The 19,800-nt window shown below is 34.1% G+C and overlaps 1 protein-coding gene across 1 annotated transcript in view; it reads right to left on the reverse strand.

The window, feature by feature from the left end:
• The window catches only part of LOC148307920 (uncharacterized), a 368,047-nt gene that overhangs the window by 30,607 nt on the left and 317,640 nt on the right, over positions 1 to 19,800 (reverse strand). Inside the window, exons 11-16 of the mRNA XM_088262611.1 lie at positions 18,986 to 19,723; positions 16,678 to 18,251; positions 15,885 to 16,030; positions 14,775 to 14,990; positions 13,746 to 13,878; positions 11,773 to 11,954 (exon numbers count right to left, since the gene is read on the reverse strand). Of these exons, the coding sequence (XP_088118737.1) occupies positions 11,773 to 11,954; positions 13,746 to 13,878; positions 14,775 to 14,990; positions 15,885 to 16,030; positions 16,678 to 18,251; positions 18,986 to 19,723 (2,989 nt within the window). The remainder of the gene's footprint in view (positions 1 to 11,772; positions 11,955 to 13,745; positions 13,879 to 14,774; positions 14,991 to 15,884; positions 16,031 to 16,677; positions 18,252 to 18,985; positions 19,724 to 19,800) is intronic.

Raw genomic sequence — 19,800 nt, forward strand, 5'->3', positions numbered from 1 at the left:
ACTTAAAAAGAAAATATATTTCGTTATTAAAAATTCTATATTAAGGTACGGTAAGATAATGTCTTAAATTTTGTATGAATTGTTATTATTTTTTCATTTGTAAATAAAAATAATCAGAAACATCCTTGCACTGGGTGACTGCCAAATAAATAATTAAAAAAAGGTAATGTCTTATTCAACTACAGGCTTGTACATTTTTTACTCAAGCAACCATTTTCCATTATTTAAATAAACTGGACAATCAAAATGGATAAAAGGTTTAGTAGTATTACACCTCTAGAAATCGGGATGTAGTTCTCATCTACTTGTAAATACAAGTTTTTGTGTTAAAACCATAAATTAATTATTGGAAACGACATATGCTATGGCAGGTTATTAGATGAAGTTTTTAATCGGCATTATGGGAGACGAATAATAGAGAGAGAGAAATAACTTCGCAAAATAGAATAGTGTTCGTTGTATAGAAGGAAAATTACAGCATAAATATCCATGATATTCTAATCTTAATAAAAACATTAATTACAAGTATAATTGAACTTCCATGAACCGAACTTCTATTCTTACTAGGGTAGGCAGTAGAGGTAGGTAGTAAGGTAAGCTAGGTACTACTTACTAGGGTAGGCAGTAGAGGTAGGTAGTAAGGTAAGCTAGGTACTACTTACTAGGGTAGGCAGTAGAGGTAGGTAGTAAGGTAAGCTAGGTACTACTTACTAGGGTAGGCAGTAGAGGTAGGTAGTAAGGTAAGCTAGGTACTACTTACTAGGGTAGGCAGTAGTGGTAGGTAGTAAGGTAACCTAGGTACTACTTACTAGGGTAGGCAGTAGAGGTAGGTAGTAAGTTAAGCTAGGTAAATCAGCGGTAGGAAGAATAGCTTATAACCGCAATCACCAACAAAAATGTTTTCCTGCGACGATTATAAAACATCGCATTAAACGAAATGATTCATAAAGTGAACTAGGTAGGTATTTGAGTTTTACAAATGATATGGGTATTTGGGTAGGTACATGGGTATGGGTTTATTTTTAGTTATGGAATTCTGCCAATGGAGCCACGCGTCAAGACGAACCTATTTTTAAGGTGGACGAACGGAAACGTTATGTTTAATCTGATTTCACATAACCCATTTATTTCCGAACTCATAAAAAAAACAAAACTTTAAACCGATTTGTTTGATATCTCAATTTTGAGTGATTGTCAAATATTTTTTTTTTTACTATTTTTATGTTAATATTTACCGTCACAAATACTATTTTTTGTATTTATCATATTAAATTATCTAAATTAATCATTTCCGCCTGTGTAGTTTTATGTCGTCCATGAAAATAAAAATGTAAAATGGTTTTTCAATCATCGGCAGCATAGCGAAGTATTTTTCTTTCTTTTGACCCTTATCTGCACCAATTGGGACATAGGGCACTGCATCGCATCGACGCATTGTTATATTTATCGTTAATTACACGAAGGCAAGGTGATCAGACCTGCGCTTCAAGTAACAGTTCAAGGTGATATTAAACAAACATTAAAATAATAAAAAAATCATTTATATTTGATTTAACCCGGGGAATTCTAGGAATTGAGCCCGGGACCTCCAGCATGGTAGCCAAACGGTTTAACCAGTACAATACACAGGCGGACAATATGCGAATGGTACGTATCATATAAAGTAATCACTTGTCGTTTGAAGTAACCACCTTATAAATTTCTAGACTTCCATACTACCATTTTAAAAATTAATTCGTTTCTAGTGAGATGTTATTAAAAAACACACATACTTATAAGCACTTATTTATTTCCATTAAAAAAAAAATAAAAAAAGGAATTTAATTTCATTCATAAAAATATACGCTTCTCAATTTTGGCATTCAAACATTCAAATTACAGGAATTTCAGAAATTTCAGACATTGTACTAATGCGTTACTTCGTTTTAAATTCATTTTCTTCAGTCGCTGAATGAAAATTTCCGTCAAAGAAATTGCTAAAAAGCGACTACCTGCAGTAAAATTCTAACACTGTTAGAACAATTCAAACATGAATTGAATTTCACGTTTTTAAATGAGAAATTATTTATAGTACAACGAGCGGTAGCACTGTCGAAAATATGCCATTCAGCCCCAATATACTAGGTAAAGGACGTACAAAAATACATTATTATTTTAATTTTATAATACATACTACATACAAATATATGCCACCAATGTTTTAAACACGGGATCTTGAATAAATTGGGTGAAGTATTATCGTACTGGAGGTCCCGGGTGTTTTCAAAATCAATGTAAGTATTTTTTCTCAGTAAAATTATTTAATATTACCCTGGTGTGCTACCTAAAGCGAAGGACTGATCACCTTTCCTTCATGTGATTAAAGATCAAAATAACACTACTCATACGACACAGTGCCCTATGCACCATGATGCGAATAGGAAGTTTTAATAGGGGATTAAATTTCGGGAAAACTCCGAAATTGTAGAAATCCGAGTTTATTGACTCATTTCATAAAAACTAACTAACTAACTAACCATCACGCCGCTTCCCCGCAGGGGTAGGCAGAGAGAAATCGAACGCCACACCACTCTGTCTTTGCAAACATTCTTTGCCTCTTCTACATTCATGCATCTCCTCATACATACCCGACGATTATTACGACTCCTGACCCGGCCGCTTTCAAGTATTTGACATACCTGATTGTGCCAAGTTTTCCTCGGTCGTCCTCTGCTTCTTTTTCCAACTACATTCGCCTCATAAATTTGTTTAACCGTTCTTTCTTCACTCATACGCTCCACATGTCCAAACCATCTCAACACACCTTTCTTAATTTTATCGATAATGCTTATCTCAGCCTTACATTCTTTCCTTATTTCATCATTCGAACATCTATCAAACATCGTTTTGCCACACATTCGTCTGAGCGATCGCACTTCGACTGCATTCAGTCTGCTTTCATCCTTCTTTTGCCAACTCCATGCTTCGCTTCCATACATAAGGGTTGGAACCAGAACTCCATTGTGTACTGCCAGTTTAGCTTCCGCTGATAGATTTTTATTTGCTAAAACTGATTTTAGTGCACCATTCACTCTGTTCCCAGCATTCCTTTCATTGTATGTTCTTATACCTCAGATATTATGTAAGTAAGTATAATACAAGCACTGCAGCTGCTGCAGGCTGAGAAAAAGAAGAGGATATTTGTAACAAAAATAGATAAGGGCATAAGCCAAAGGAGAATGATGTTGAGGCATTAAAACTAATCTTCATTATTATTATTGTAATTTTTGCGTGGCGTCACAATCCTGAATTTTATTTTCATCAATTGATTCGGCAGTCACCCTTTGTCTATGTTCCCACTGATAACAAACAAAAAAACAATAATAATAGTTTGATAAATAAATAAAAATAAGAAACAGCCCCCTCTTCAACCTTCAACGTCCCAAGGACCCAACACTAAAATTTTGAATTAGCTTCACATACGGTGTTTGAAAATGATCCGAAATGCATCGAAACACGTGTCACAATAGATTTTAAGAAATAGTGGTATTTATTAAGTAAAACTTAAATTAAACATACTCAATTTAATAATACATAAATCAAACAGAATCATTTATATATGTTACATATCCAAAAACAATCAAACAATATAACAATATACTCAAATTTCAAGATAACAATATACTCGAACAAAAGTTCGAGTATATTGTTATCTTGAAAATTGAAGACAAAGTAGTATGTACATATCGCTCACTCCTTTCAAGAACGTCATAAATCAAAAAATTTGATTTTTCAGGAGAACGTTTTTAAAGTTTAAAAATATAATACAAAATATTTAAAATAAATATCAAGCCACTTATTGAACTTTTTACTGTGTAACAGATCTTTTTAGGTAAATCTGAAGGTTTTTTCTCCATTTGAAAAATATTTAGTAAATTTAAAAAAATAATCAAACAATACCTTTTCTTCAAAATGCAAAAACAACACTTTCTGCTCTGTAGCGGGTAAATATTAAGTTAAAAATATGCCACTTTTGCTGGGATATAGTACATTTTCTGGACATTCCGAAAACATGCACAACTGAATATTGACGATTTTTGATTTATGACGTTCTTGAAAGGAGTGCGCGATATGTGTACACAATAACAGAATCACTATGTATCGACAAAAAATATAATACGTCAATAACGTACACAGATTTGCGGTTGATTTATAGCAGAAAGCATAGTTTCTCAAATATTTTAATGAAGCCCTGGAGACAGCTGGTAAATACATGAATTAATTAACTACCATTTAGAAAAATGATTTGTTACTTCCAGTTACTCGGTATCTGCTATTTGGGAACTAAATTAACGTTTTAATCGTGTTTACTTTAGTGACAAATGGCAGATGTGTTACTGATGATGGTGAATATGTACCTATGCACGCATCTTATATGCGAACATATTGATATTTTTTGGATAGTGTGACATTGTGTGACTCATCAAAAATATGGCAAATTGTGATCACGGTTTGGTCCGTCGAGGAAATTTCGCTGAGTAAATTCACATCTCACACACATGTTGTATTATTAAAACTAGACAATAAAGTTAATCCGAAAGAATAGTTGTTAATTTAATAGTTGAACTTAACTCCTGCGGACCCCTGAGGGGACTGATCTATTAAAATCAACGTTTAGGGTGAGAATCTTATTTCGCAATACCAAACCTATTGATTCGGTAAAATTGCTGTTTTTTGTTCTTCGCAATCTGAAAGATTGTCGTGTCTATCTTTAATTTTGTTTGGGAGGGATATTAACTTTTCGAAAATCTTTTGAGAAAAACAAAAGTGAACTCAATGTTAAAGCGAACGGAATTGCAAAACACGTCTTCCTTTAACATATTATTAAGACATGAAAAATTCAAAATCACAAAAAGACAAGATATTTTTACTATATTTTTTTATATCACGCATTTCATGTATTAAAAATGGGTATTATATTTTAAGGGTAATTGAGATAAATTAAATATCAAAATATAATCAAATAAACTTTATTTATCTATTTATTTTTATTTATGGTAGCTATGTAGGTAGATGACACATGAATTGACAATATAGAGCAAAAATATACGATATATTTATATAAATATGCATAACATTACCAAGAATCACACCCGACAGTAAAATAAAAAAAAATACTTCATCTTAATAAAAAAAAGAAAATTTATTTATTCATTACACTTCTAGCACAATAAATAAGTACATGGGCGTGTTTATTGCTAGAATGTAATATATTTTAACTTATTAAAACCGCAACAGTTTTTTTTTTCAAATTGTACAAAAAATAACATAACAAGAAAAAATATATATAAAAACTATTATCTATTTTTAAAATGAATAAATAATATTGTCGCCTTTTTTAAAATTGATAAACCATTCTGACAGCTCGGTTGGATTAAATTATATGTAAAATAATGATGTATTATATATTTTTATTATCAATCGTAATACAGTCACAGCGACAGAGATAAGAGGTGATAGCGATAATTAACTGGCGACTAGTGGATAATGACTCATTATAATGATTTTTTAAAACCATTTATTTGCTAACTATATATATATAAATATATATATATACATATATATTTATATATATATATATATTATATATATATATATATATATATATATATATATATATATATATATATATATATATATATATATATATATATATATATATATATATATATATATGTATATATATATATAAATATATATATATATATATATATATATATATATATATATATATATATATATATATATATATATATATATATATATATATATATATATATATATATATATATATATGTATATATCTTCTTACCTTTATCCGCACCAAATGGTACATAGGGCACTGCATCGTATAGAAGCAGTGTTTTCTTTTTTGTTAAGTACACGAAGGAAAAAGGTCATATTAAATAAATATTAGACTGCAAAATTACTAATATTTATTTTGACCCTCTTGGGAACCTCCAGCATAGTAACCTAGCGCTCTAACCACTACACTACGAAGGCGGACAAATACATATATACATTAATTGCAAAATACATATGTTTATGCATTTTTAAATAAATATACAAAAACCTTTGTAAATCGAACTCCAGCGTTATGTTCATGAATTTTCAAATAAATATATAACTGTGGAGTTCTTTTTACATCAGTTTTTTATTGTTTTTCTGTATATATCGTAGTCGTACAGGAGAAAGTGACCAACTAGCAAAACGTAAAAAGTTCAGGAGGGCCATTTAAGTCACTTTTGCTTGGCAAGAAAATAAACATGAATGCAGTTAAATAAGCATGAATGTCATTTTTAACAAGTCATATAATATATTATACTTCCAAGTTTAAAATCCTTTGGGATTTTTTCAGGGCAATATTAAGCTAGGAAGATATCAAATAGTCAACGATCACGTTTTAGTTAAAAATGCACTTGGTCACTTTCTCCTCTATGACTACGATATACTAGTACACAAAAAAGATAGAAAATAATAATATCTCTGGGTAGAAATTAGAAATAACGTTCTCGAGTCGTGTGGAGCACAGATCTGCCTAAAGGCTCCGCAAATAGGGGAACGGGTTTGAAGTCAGCGAAAGTTAGTCACCAGCCAAGTCAAGTCAAGTGCCACTTCGTACGCTCTACATCCGACGTGTCTTTATATCCAATTACTCTATTCATAAATTCGCGTAAAATGTGATGAGAATTGCTCGAACACTGGATAATTCTACATACAATTCGTATTTCGGAAATGTATTAGGGCCACCGTGTTTATGAGCGGAATACGTAAAATGTTAAACATTATGATGCATTATGCACTCGTTAAATTAGTTTTCTGGCAACTTTACGCATACTTTATCGCTACAGAAAATTTGTACACACCTACCTGAATATTTTAAGTTGGTGTATTTTATCTACCAGTGGCGTGCCGTAACTTTTGATGAGGGATGCTGTCGCTATTATTTTGGGACCTACTGCTGATGTTAGGTGATGAATAAAATGCATCAAAGGTCTTCTTCTGTTCCGTCATTCAATTATTTTTCTTGGGTAAATAAAAACATTTGTTCAAATGAGGGAGGTTTTGATATCTTGGTAATGGCTTTGGGTAAAAGTCAAAAAACGTTCATTCATTTTGTCGAGAATTGTAAAATGTAGATAGTACAAAAGTTTTGAGGGAAGTTATTTCATTTTTAAAGTTTTCTCCGACGATACCTCTATTGACCCACGTTCTCGAGAAAAAATTGATAGCTGACCCCAGACACACCTACTTCCGGATTGTTTCGAAAGAAATACCTTGTGATAATTAATAATTTGTTATCTTTCTCTTTTTATCCGTAAATTATGGTGCATAGGAAACCGCATCGGATCGACGCGGCGTTAACTTTAACGTTAACACATATAAAGAGGAAGGCATCAAGTCCTGCGCTCTAGATCTTTGGATTTGGGAGTGGAATATATTTGATAGGATACAGAAATAAAGGACCTCAGAGTAAAGGACATTGCTGCTATATGGAAAAGGAAAAGGAGGAGGAATAATAGATTCTATGAATTCATTCGGCAAAGAAAATAGTAGCAATATCTAACCTTGTCCAATTTGTGTACCTACCCGTGCTCGTACGAACTTGAATGAGTAGGACAAGCTACTGCTAAGTGCGAGTAATTTTCCTCAACACCCTTTTACTACGCGTGGGGAAATGGGGGCTCTGATCACCTTGTATAAACTCGTATGATTTAGTATGAAAACTGTGTGATAACATTTACACTACCGACCGACAGGTCGACAGAGTATGTATATTAATTGAACTGGCTTTAAAAATGAAATTGAAAGTTAAACCAGCCCGTTTTCAAATTTCGATAGCAATTAATCTTATTGTTTTATTAATTGATTCGGCAATTACTTTGTGGTAATATCTATCCATTTTTTGCTTAATTTTTACTTAGTTAATACCACTATATCTTAAAATATATTGTGACACGTGTTTCGATGCATTCCGCATCATTTTCAAACACCGTATACGGTGTTTGAAAATGTATTTCATACGGTGATTGAAAAGGATGCGGAATGCATCGAAACACGTCTCACAATAGATTTTAAGAAGTAGTAGTATTTACTAAGTAAAACTTAAATTAACAATCTTATTTTAATGACATAATGTTCCGAAAACAACGTAGGTTTGATTGAATTGATATTTATATGAAATTATCAGAATAAATTTTGATTTTAACCATCAGATAACAAGAGTTTTTAGATCATACATATAAAATAACCTAACGAATGGATAATTGTTGATTTGAAGTTACATAAATCCACAAAAATTAGTAATAATATACAAGTGTAAAATCCATCGTCCCGCGGAAAATCCCTAATGAAATTTAAGTGACTAAAAGTGATGTGATACGATGTGAGATTTAGCAAAAGTTACTAAATTTGGTATTAGCGATAAGTCTTTGATACAATTGGGTCATCACTTTTCCCGAATTGACAGTTCTTTTAGTTAAAATGATTCGTAGTTACGTAAATATCTATCTGAAACTAGCTCATCCGGGTTCTCGCGGAGTACACGAATCATTCATAATTTAACCTGTATCATATCGTTATAATTTTGCTACTTCTACGTCTTATGATAAACCATTCGAAGAAAACGATTTTGTTTGTTTATTGATATGGGTGCTTATTTCTTAAATATTTTTATTTATTCCTTATTAAATTTAATTGACAAATTATAACGTTTATAGAAGCTAAGCTAATACGGCCGTGGCTAAAATAATCATAAATAATTGTCTTTCTCAATAATCTTTCACAATAATATTGAATTATAATTAATATTAAATATAACTTCAATTGATATCCAGATATACATATACAAATTGCCTTTTTATTTAAAAATAAAATACCAATAAGTATATGTATTTGATATTTTTTTAGGTATGTGTGATAATTAAAGTATTTAATGTTTTTACTGTGATTGACATAGGAAGATGGGTGAAATGTCACCAGTTAAAAGATTAATTTATTATGATTGACTGCCAGAACAATGACAAATATGTAAATAACATTAAATATAAAAGAATGACGAAGTCGTTCGTAAAAACAATAGACCGTTTTTTTTATAAGTAAGACAGTATTTATATATTTAAAATAAGTGTATTTTTTTGCTTTTCATTAATTTGATAACACTTATCGACAACCGGTTTCAAAATGCCAAAGTCGTTGGAAATTCAAAACTCTAGGGGTAGTTAATATTATCTACACTACGTAGTTAACGCTTTATCTTTTCACCATAATCTCAGCCCTAGGAAGGAATATACCATATTTCCATAATACATACCCACATTAACATTGTTGAAACAAAGCACTGGCGTGCAGAAGGGTAAGGGTATCAATACGAATGGAATATCAGAAGGATAAGGGTATGGATTTCTATATTTTTATTTACTCTGCATATGTAGAAAGTTAGACAATCTCTATTTTTAGTACTCATTGAAAATAATATATGTAGTACTTTACTAATAAAAAAAAACATTATAATAGATACCTAATCTTTCGCTCGTATTAAAATAAATATGGTAAAATTTATAATGCACGAATGATCCATCTATCCGATTGTTCATTCTATTGTTAATGATTTTAATTAATTATCTAAAACTGACTAAGAAATACGCGGAATATTTTAAAAGATCTCGAATGATCAGTTTTACGAAAGCCTGCACCCACGCGCCTAGTATGACGTGCCTCATCGGGCAGCGTTCGCGAGTAGTGAATAGCATGCTGAGTGCAGACAAACGTACGGGGTATGGGAGCAAAATGTTCGAATTATCGGTTTCCAAGTGCGGCCGCCGTTCACGAGGCAACGCCCGCCACGGCGACCACAGACGCGCCCGAACGCTTCGTCACTTTCTCCCCCGTCTGCGGATTCATATCTCTGTCTCGCTCTGTCGCCAAGGTGACCAAGGTCGATGTCAGATCCTTAGCGGGAAACGCCGCTTAGTCACATTTCTAGAATAATCGTTTCTAGGCAACGTGTTAAAGGGTTCTATTTCAATTAGTTTGCGCTAGAATTATAATTTAAAATACAAAAAAAGATTCTTTCAAAGAAAATTTAGGTAAGAAGAGTAAAGGAAATGTCAACTTTCACACGCGTTGCATTTGGATAAAAATAGATTACAGAGCGCTCTGTTGGATAATTTTGGAAACTACATGACAGCGACATCATCACGAATATTGAAATTCTATAATATAATATACATTTAATATTTCTACAAAATTATTTTAAATATTGGTATATTGTTTTAAGCATTTAATGATATGAGTTTATTTCGCATTATTTGAAAAAATAATAAGAGTCATCAACTTGATTGCTGTTTATTTCTTCGGATTTCGTCTATGACATTGATGTTCATAAATGTACGATATCATTTTGAAACAGAAAAAGGCGGCAATTTCAAATTCACCAGTAAAAATAGATTTGAATAATCATGAAATATTTCATATCTATTCAGAAAAAAATAAATTAAAAATAAATCAAAAGACTCTTTACTTTATAAATAAGGGATAAACGGCAATTATTATACTGCAAGGTGATAAGTTCATGTTTCAGGTGCTTACCAAGAGTAATTAATTAATTAATTAGTGATCCTGTCAGAAATGGAACTGGAAACACCATAAATGGAAGCCAATTATATGCTAACTACCTCAAAATTAAGACAAAAAGTTTTCTTAGATGTATGTAATTGTTTTAAAACCTACATATGTTTGTATGTAGGTACTAAAAACATTTAGCAGTTGTCAGACAAAACTAAAATCGTCAGCATCTGTATTCATTTTTGGAAATTCAATAGTTAAAAGGTTCACGTATGGTATGTGGCACTTGAAACCGTAATAATAGTAAAAATATTATTTAGTAATTATACCAGTTACAGATCATCTTTTCAGACAGATAAAAAAAAAACTAGTACATTTCATGGAATACCATGCTATAATATCATTGTTGCGCTGGAATATCTGCGAGTGATGCCTTTTTCAATACATTGTTTATGGCAGAATAAATTGTTTGACTTGTACCGGCTGACTTAATTAATCATTTAAAACATTTGTTGGTTAATATTTATTTTCAAACCTTCATATTACTTGACATTTTAGACATTGTATTCACTCAATATTCAAAGGTATGAAAAAAAGGAATTGTAATTGAATTTTATTTGTAATTGAATTGAGCATAAAGAGTTTCGGTTCAACACCCAAATACACATTATCATACCAATTGCAAAATTAATTCAACAAAGATTTATTTTCAATTGGTCTAGGTGTTTGTGATGTATTTTTCAGATTTACCTTTCCTATCCTTACTATTCTACCTGCAGACAAGCCTCTTAAAGACGGGGCTTTGCGGGTTATTCCTAAAAAAATATACTTTACAATATAAAGAAAAGTAAAAATATCAAATGAACTATTTGTTAGTCTTCTCATTTGACTCAAATCCAAAATTATTGAGAATCACATATTTATAAGTTAAGAAAATTATAGGAGCAAGGAATGGATTTGATAAATGGTTTCAGTAATGGGTTGGCGAACACTCTATGCTGCAAGAATTATAATTTTTCATTTTACGCTGGTGGCATTCACAAGATGGCAACTAAAAAGAAAACATATATGGAGGATGTGATTACCCGATGTGGGGAAATGTGTGTTTGCACTAATTACGAGTATCCACGTCTCCATTTTATACAATTTTATTTAACATCAACTTACCTTTTCGGATCAACAAGCTCGTAACTCTCCTTAAAGCTTCACGGGGTGACTTGTGAAAGAACTTGGGTGTTAGGTTTGGTGGAAGAGTTAGAGGTTTTCTAGAATTATCCCAGGCTGCCGACTGTTGGCTGGTTGATGATGCGGACATAGGTAACCTCTCCAAATGTTCGATGGATGCAGGTCTGAAACAAACGAATGTACTTGGTGATGATTTTTTATTATTATTATGAATCCTTTATAAAAGGAATTTGAAGAATACATTTCAATATCTGAACATATTATGTACATACAAAAAAAAAATTGTGAGATGGTTGTTAGATATAATTGGTCAATGTATTAAGAAGATAGTTAGAAATAAAGTTCTGAAGTCAAGTAGGGTAGTTTTTGTTTTTCGTAAGATTAGGAGCCAAATTTCTTCTTCTTCGGTGTAGGCCTTGTGGCCTGTTTTTAAGAGGGATTAGCCTAGCCTCCTGTGATGTCGATTCCCAGCTGTAGATCCATCTCTTTAGTGGTCTGCCTGGGAGTCAACTACCTTGGGGTTGGCCGTACAGTATGAGGGAGTCTGGATGGTTCCATTCTCCTCACATCGCATACCATTGTCTCCTTCGTTGCCTTCCCCACCTAACGACATCTTCGATCTCGCATATTTCCCTTATCCTGGTATTCCTTATTCTGTCTCGTAGACTCTTGCTAGATATGTTTCTTAGAGTCTTTGTTTCTGACACTCTACGCGCGTTTTTTGTGCCTGCGGTGTCCGCTCTACGTTCGATCTCATATGTCATGATGGGTCGCACACAAGTTGTGTGAATTTTGATTTTGCTGCCGATCTTCATCTCAGGATTTTTCTATAAAGAATTTTTCAGGTATCCTGAGAGAACTGCACCCTTGTTTACTTGCCCCATCACTTCACATCGCAGATCCGTTTGACCACACATATATTTGAACATTGCCAAGTGTCTAATTGCCTAATTTCTTTGTCCAGTAAATTTTCTATTGCGTGTTAAATTTTAGGAAAGTATCCTAAAAAAAATATATTCAGCTAACAATGTGTATTCTTATATATTCTAAATATGTATTCTTTTGCCATATGAATGTAATTGGGAAGGTCTTACTGAACGTCTATAACATTTCAGATGAAATTAGAATTGCGATAGGTTCAGGTAATTAAACCTTCTCGATCCCTGCCCTCTGATTTTATTATATTTTTAAATTCACTAAGAATAATGTAATTTCATTATGTCTACCGTTCTGAACTGCAAGGGATGGTAACATATTTGCATCTGTTTTCTCCTTTCAACACCCAGTGGTGCATAGGATAGTGCATCAGATTGACGCAATGTTAGGTTGATCATTAATTATATGATGGCAAGGTAATCAGTCCTGGGCTCCAGATTCTTGGATCAAGGAATGGAATATATGTATGAATGTGGTAAGACACAGATAATGTAAGCAAAGGGGCTCAGGAATGAAGGACATTACAGCTGTATGGGAAACGAAATAGGGGAGGAATAGTATGTAGGGAAAGGAAAATAGCTGCAAGAGTTAGTTGCATACCCATACTCCTAGAATCTTGTGTAAATTGTATAAACTACTGCTAAAAATCTGTCTCATTTAATGTTAAATTTAGAGTGGAACCTCTCAAAACGAGTAATTCACATGGCGAGCAAAAAAAAAGTATTGCTCCCTTAACAAGCGACATTTTGCATGAGTTACAGAGAAAGGGCAAGTTCCTTTTTCACAACATTCACTTGTGAGTCGGGACTTCCCCACCAGTCAAAACAAAAAATGGTTCGCTAAGTAAGATTCTAGAACAAATTATGCTTGATATGAGAGGTTCCACTGTAATTGATTTTGGACTCATCGGAAAAAAAGTGCAGGTAGTTTTCACACGATTTTGTCACCTTAAAAATACATGGGGAATGAGCATAGTAAATTCATGCACTTAGAATCTTGTAAGTAAAGAATATTGTTACCTATGTCTCTGTCTCGGGTACCAGCCTCTGGCGGGGCCCCCGGCGAGACGCAGGAGCTCCGCCCCAGCCAGGGCCCTCTCCATAGAGCCCCCAGTGCTGCCACGTCCATATCCTCCCACTGTACAGCTGCCACCTGCATTGTAATTGACTTTATTTATTAATTCAATACCAACAAAAGATCAAGTCTTCGGATGCATTAAAAACTAAAGTTAGTTGACAGTGATAGAAGTTTTTTTCCACGCGCATAAGACCTAATGCTATCGTTTAATTGGCATGATCCTTCAGATATAAAGTAGTAGCTTTTATAAATATTTCTAACCCTTATCCGCACCCAATGGTGTATAGGGCACTGCATCATATCGACGCAGTGTTATCTTGATTGTTACTTACATGAAGGCAAGGTGATCATTCCTGCTCTTCAGGGACCAGACCAGGGTCTTAAATAAATATTAGTGTAAAATTACTAATATTTATTTTCACCCCCCTCTGGGAATCAAACCTGGGATTCCCAGCACGGTAGCTAAACACGCTAACCATTACACCACGGAGGCGGACTTTATAAATATATACTTACAAAATATTTTAAATATTTATTTATAAATTTTATTGATTATTTATACACAATATCTCAAGCTTTTTATTTTGGTGGATACGAAGTAAACAATCATAAATCCAAAATGTAAAATGTTCATGAGAGAAAAATAACCATATTTAAAAAAAAAAATTCAATAAAATAATTGAACATAATTATTATTATTATTACTTGCTAAAAATTGTATTATAGTAAAGCAAGTGAGAAGGAAAAATATTATATTGGATAAATATTGTTCATAGACCGCAGTAAACCAAATGCCATTCGTGGGTTCGTGAAAATAAAGCTCTAACTTATGTAATTTTTATAGATATAGGCTCTAAATTGGAACTAGGATGGTTGCTCTATCTATTGTAGATTGCTTATTGACACGTCTTTCTAACACCGTTAAAATTTTCCATTTTGAGTTCTGTAAAAATAAAATATCTAAATCTCACTCATGGTCTGTATGGAGTTCATGGTGCTACTCTGTCGGGGGCCCGAGTCGGTGGTGCGGCGATGCGGTGTGCGCGGAATGTCACAGCCGCGCCCAAACACGGGGGTCTCCGGGAGGCTGGCGGAGGTCTGCAGCCCACCAGCACCGCCAGCCGCGCCCTCCTCGCGCCCGCGCTGTCGCTGGAATGTCCGACGGCGACCGCTCATCACTCCCATGTCTGGAATTAAGTCACACGGTTCGTATAACAAATAAATCGTTGCGGTGATATCATATGATAAGAGGTTTTTGCAAATTCTTAAACCCATAGATGTTTCACCATGAATTGTGTTGGGTCTAATCTGTCAAATTAACAGAGTCAGCCATAGAACATAATCAAAAGCAGATGGAACATCTACTATGAATGTTTCGTCATACTATTAATGACTCTAAACTAAAAATAAGTAATTTCGTTTTGCAGTCACTTTATGGTAAAATCTATCCATTTTTAATTGTATATGATTTGCAAACACCGTATACGGTGTTTGAAAATGATGCAGAATGTATTGAAACACGTGTCACAACAGACATTAAGAAATTGTGGTATTTACCAAGTAAAACTTACATTAAAAAAAATTTAAAAAGTAATGGCCAAGAGTTGAAGTCTATTTGTTTCGAGATAAATTTTGACACATTCCGGATTCTATGACATCTGAATCCGCCTTTAAATTTCCCATTTAGTTTAATAATGCAATACTGGTGTCCGCCACTATAGTGGAGGGGTTAATACATTTAAGTACTGTCCTGGAGGTGCTGAGTTTGATTCCCAGTGGGGTCGAAATAAATAAGTGATTTTTCACTCCATCATTACTGGTCTGCTACCTGAAGCCCAGGACAGATTACCCTGCCTTCATATAATTTATGAATGAGTTAACACTAGGTCAGACTTTTGCAGTACTCTATGCACCACTCGGGTGCGGATAAGAGGCAGAAGGAGAATAATAATTTAGATGTAAGTTTATATTTCTGTTTGTGTATTTTAAATTTATTGTTTGTATTATATTTTTCAGAATTAATCTAGTGTTTTTTGTTATTGTGATTGAAAGAACATTATGTAGTTAAAAATAAAACTAACCGGATGGGAGAGTTCTTCTGTCAGTTGACATAGTTTTGTTAGAGCTGTTTCTACGATTTTTGCTAAAGCTGGTGTCCATAGAGCGAGTCTTCAGACTATTGGTCCCTGATTCCCGGTGAGGCGGTATGGCTGGAGGATCCAATGATCTGAAATGTACAATGGTTTGTCAACAATGTTTTGTATGATTCAATCAATAATTTTAAATGCCTACTGTACTCTAGAATTAGTTTTTTTTTCCGAATTCATAAGCACCTTTCCTAAGAACTATTTTTTTTATTATCTATACATAATAAACAAAATTTCAATACATAAAATTTAAAGTCCCCTTAAACTGTGCTTTGAGCAGTTTGTCATTAAAAGCTATATTATTTGATATTCAATATTATTAGATATGATGATGCTTAAATTATTTAAGGTCTTTAAATAATTTAAACGCAAAAACGGTATGAATTTGATTTTAATGTTTTGAAATTTATTTGGCAGCCTTTTCAAAATTACAATTTTGGGAATGTGAGTTTTTCATTTCAATAGTAGAAATATAAGTCAGATTTGCCCTAAATTGTCATTTTTATAAATTAATTTTTGATTTCATTTTATACTAAACTACATTTCATCTACATGACAGCTAAAAAAAAAAAAAAAAAAACGGTACATTAGTGGTAGGATGATTTTACAAATACGCTTGCATTTTTGAACTTCTTAGCAATAAAAAATAAATATGAATAAAAATAGATTCAAATATAAATGGCAGTGAACAATTAAATGGACAATTTTAAGATTATTTGTTACATACCTATGATGGATGTCAGAATTAGCCGATGGAAGGGTATCAGCTTTGGATTTGGTGATGTGCACTTTCTCCATGGGGTGTAGAATTTCCGAGTACTCATCATCATCTTCCTGGACGGGGGACGGAGGGAGAGGGGGGAACTGGGGAGATCCCGGGGACTTGGGAAGAGGCTTGAAGGAATGTTCTACTATTTGTACATGGACAGGGAAGTCTCCGCCGCTCGATCCTGTCGAATCTGATGACGTCTGTCTATTGAAAGATATAGGCATATCCTTTGAGCTCATTGATTTGTGGATACCGTTCCTCTTGTTGGAAATATTTTTATCTCGATGGTAATCTAGTAACTTTCTATTTGGTATTTCATTATGGCTCGATGATTTTTGGATATCGTTTCTTTTGCGTCTCTCCCCAGAACTGAATGTGATATTATTCAGCAGATTCTGTTCGTTGGAGCTACTGCTGTACTCATCTTTGTGTATGTCCCAGTCTTTGTGCATATACGGAGAGAACTGCGCATCTCTGCCCTGGCTCAGTAAGGCGCTGATGTTGTTTTCTATTTTCTTCAGCGGGGAAGTGTCCTCACTCGAGTGGCTCGGAGTCTCGAAATCTTCTTCTTCTTCGACTGTGGTGGTTAATATTTGCCGGGAAACTGGAGGATCGGATTCCGCAGACAGACTTGGTAAAGATACAACTCTCACCACTGAAGGCGGTATGATGCCCAGTTCTGTAGATGTCTCGTCGAAGAGAACTCCGCTGCCGGAAGATTCGACTCCTTCTTTCATAAGAGACTGTATGTTGTCAAAAGTGCAAGAATATTTTTTGAAATCAGAAAATCTGTTTTGCGGAGATAATTTATTTGGGACAGCCGAATTTTTATTTTGATAGAAACCATCACCTCTGTCTTGGGATATTTTATTTTTTGGACTCTCGTGGAAAAAGTCTCTGTTTATGAGCTTTTCAGGACCATTGTTTAAATCTAAGCTGAGGCGAGACTTTGGCGAAGTTAGCTCTTTACTTAAGTGATTAGAAGGTGGAATGCACAAATCAACGCTATAACGAGAATTAGGCGTAGTCAGTTCTCGACTAAATCTAGAATTGAAATCAATACTATAACGAGAATGTGGAATACTCAAATCTGAACTGAGGCGAGAATTCAAAGAAGATACAGAGTTATGAGATCCAGACATGGACATTGCACTAATGGAGAGAGTAGAACCATCCACGGACTGTTCTCCATCATAATTTTTGCTGCACGCCTCATTTTGGAAGTGTTGTTGAATATTTCTGGGTGGTTTGTGGGGTTTTTTAGCAAATTCTGGTATATTTTTGCGGTCCTTCTTTCCACGGCGTATAATATATGTCCCAGTTGCGTTGATTTCTGAAATGTCTTCCGGCAATGGTAGGTGTTCAGATTCAGTATCGGAGAAAGGACTAACAACTTCATCTTCGGTCGAGCAATGCATGGGTGGTGGGGGCCAATAGTCTTGTCCTTCTGCCCATTCCTCCACCTTTTGTGGAATAGAACTGGTGCTAGAATTTGAATGATCCCCTGATTTCCTTCTTCTGCGTCCAATCACCTGAAAATAATGCAAAAAAATATATTACAATACATCATGAGCCATTATTTTATATGCGAGGTGTCGCTGATTTCACAAGGACTAAAGTAATCCATTCTCGTCTGAACTTTTCAACCCAGACCTGACTTAGGACGATGCAAAGGAGCTGGCAATTAACCAAAGACTTATTGAGGTAGTTTGTGGTTTCCATGTGCCTCATTTAGGGAACGGATATTAATTAAGTAAGTAAATATTTTAATACATTTGTTAAAAGCAATGGTTGCATTGCCAGTACATACAGATAGGCACAAAAAAGTGAGAAGGTATGAAATAGCACACATCACCAGAATATAAAATTGCTACTGGAAACTTGCTAAATCTTGAGATTTAGCAAGTTAAGTAAAGAACTAATAATTATGTTACTAGATGTATAGAGGAGTGAATGTTTCACTCCCATATATATCTAGTAACATAATTATTAGAATTATGTTACTAGATATAAAGATTAGTGAAACATTCATTCCTCTATATATCTAGTTATTCAAAAATAGCTGTTTCTCTTAGTTTAAAAAAAATATATAAATCCTTAAATGTCTGTCCATAATATCCAGAACTCAGAGAGAAGACAAAAATTATAAACTTTTAATTTTATTAAAAACAAATACTTAACATTTTAAATTTGAGAGCATGCATTGATATATCCGTTAGTTTGCGAATTATAGATAAATCATTAAAGAATGACGAAAATATCTGACCTTTGTACTTCCTGGAGTGAGTAATGGGTCGTCATCCAACGGTACCTCCCAAGCGATGGAACTCCTTTTAGATGGGGTGAGAACCGGCGGTGGCGGGGGAAACGATTCTTCCAAAGAATCATCAGAAAAGTGATCTTCATCTCGAGAATTACAATTGGTCCGGTTCGAAGAATTAGTAACAGTTAAATTGTCCCCTGGTCCACGACAAACTTCATGGTGCCTTTCAATGCTTCCTGCTAGAGTGCGAGGAGGGACTCTCTTGGGTGAGAGCAGTTCTCCTCCATCCCGTTTGGTATGCTTGGTCTTGGTATCGGGTACGGCGGAAGAAGCTTTAGGGACCGGGGAAACCTTGGGGACGTATGTAGGAGAGCTCAAGAGTTGTTTAGTATAAGGGACATTCGCACCCGGATAAATAGTAACAGGGTGCTCATTATAAGGCATGTTCCCGAGCACAAAGTCATTATCATAACTGAATGCGCTAGTCAGTGGGAATACTGGCTTGGGGCTTTCCATACTAGGAGAACGTTTGGAGGGAATATTGATTAGTTTATTTCTAGGGGGCAACCAGGAGGGAGGCGACGTGCAGGATGGAGGTGGGGGAGGTTGCTGATGTGTAGCGTAAGGCAGTGATGCGAAGCGACATCTCGGGGCGAGGTTCAGCTGATTATTGGCGTTGATGTTGATTCCCACTGGAGATCCTTTTTCCCAGCCAAAAGGTCTTTGGTGACGGGTCTTCGGCTGAAAATAAAATTAAAATTTATTAACACATTGTCGTCGGGACACGGTATTTGCCTTTTTTCGAGGACTGTCGGTCA

Source organism: Brachycentrus maculatus, unplaced genomic scaffold, assembly GCF_059751285.1.
Source record: "Brachycentrus maculatus isolate JH-2025_06_01 unplaced genomic scaffold, ASM5975128v1 h1tg000185l, whole genome shotgun sequence".
NCBI lineage: Eukaryota > Metazoa > Arthropoda > Insecta > Trichoptera > Brachycentridae > Brachycentrus > Brachycentrus maculatus.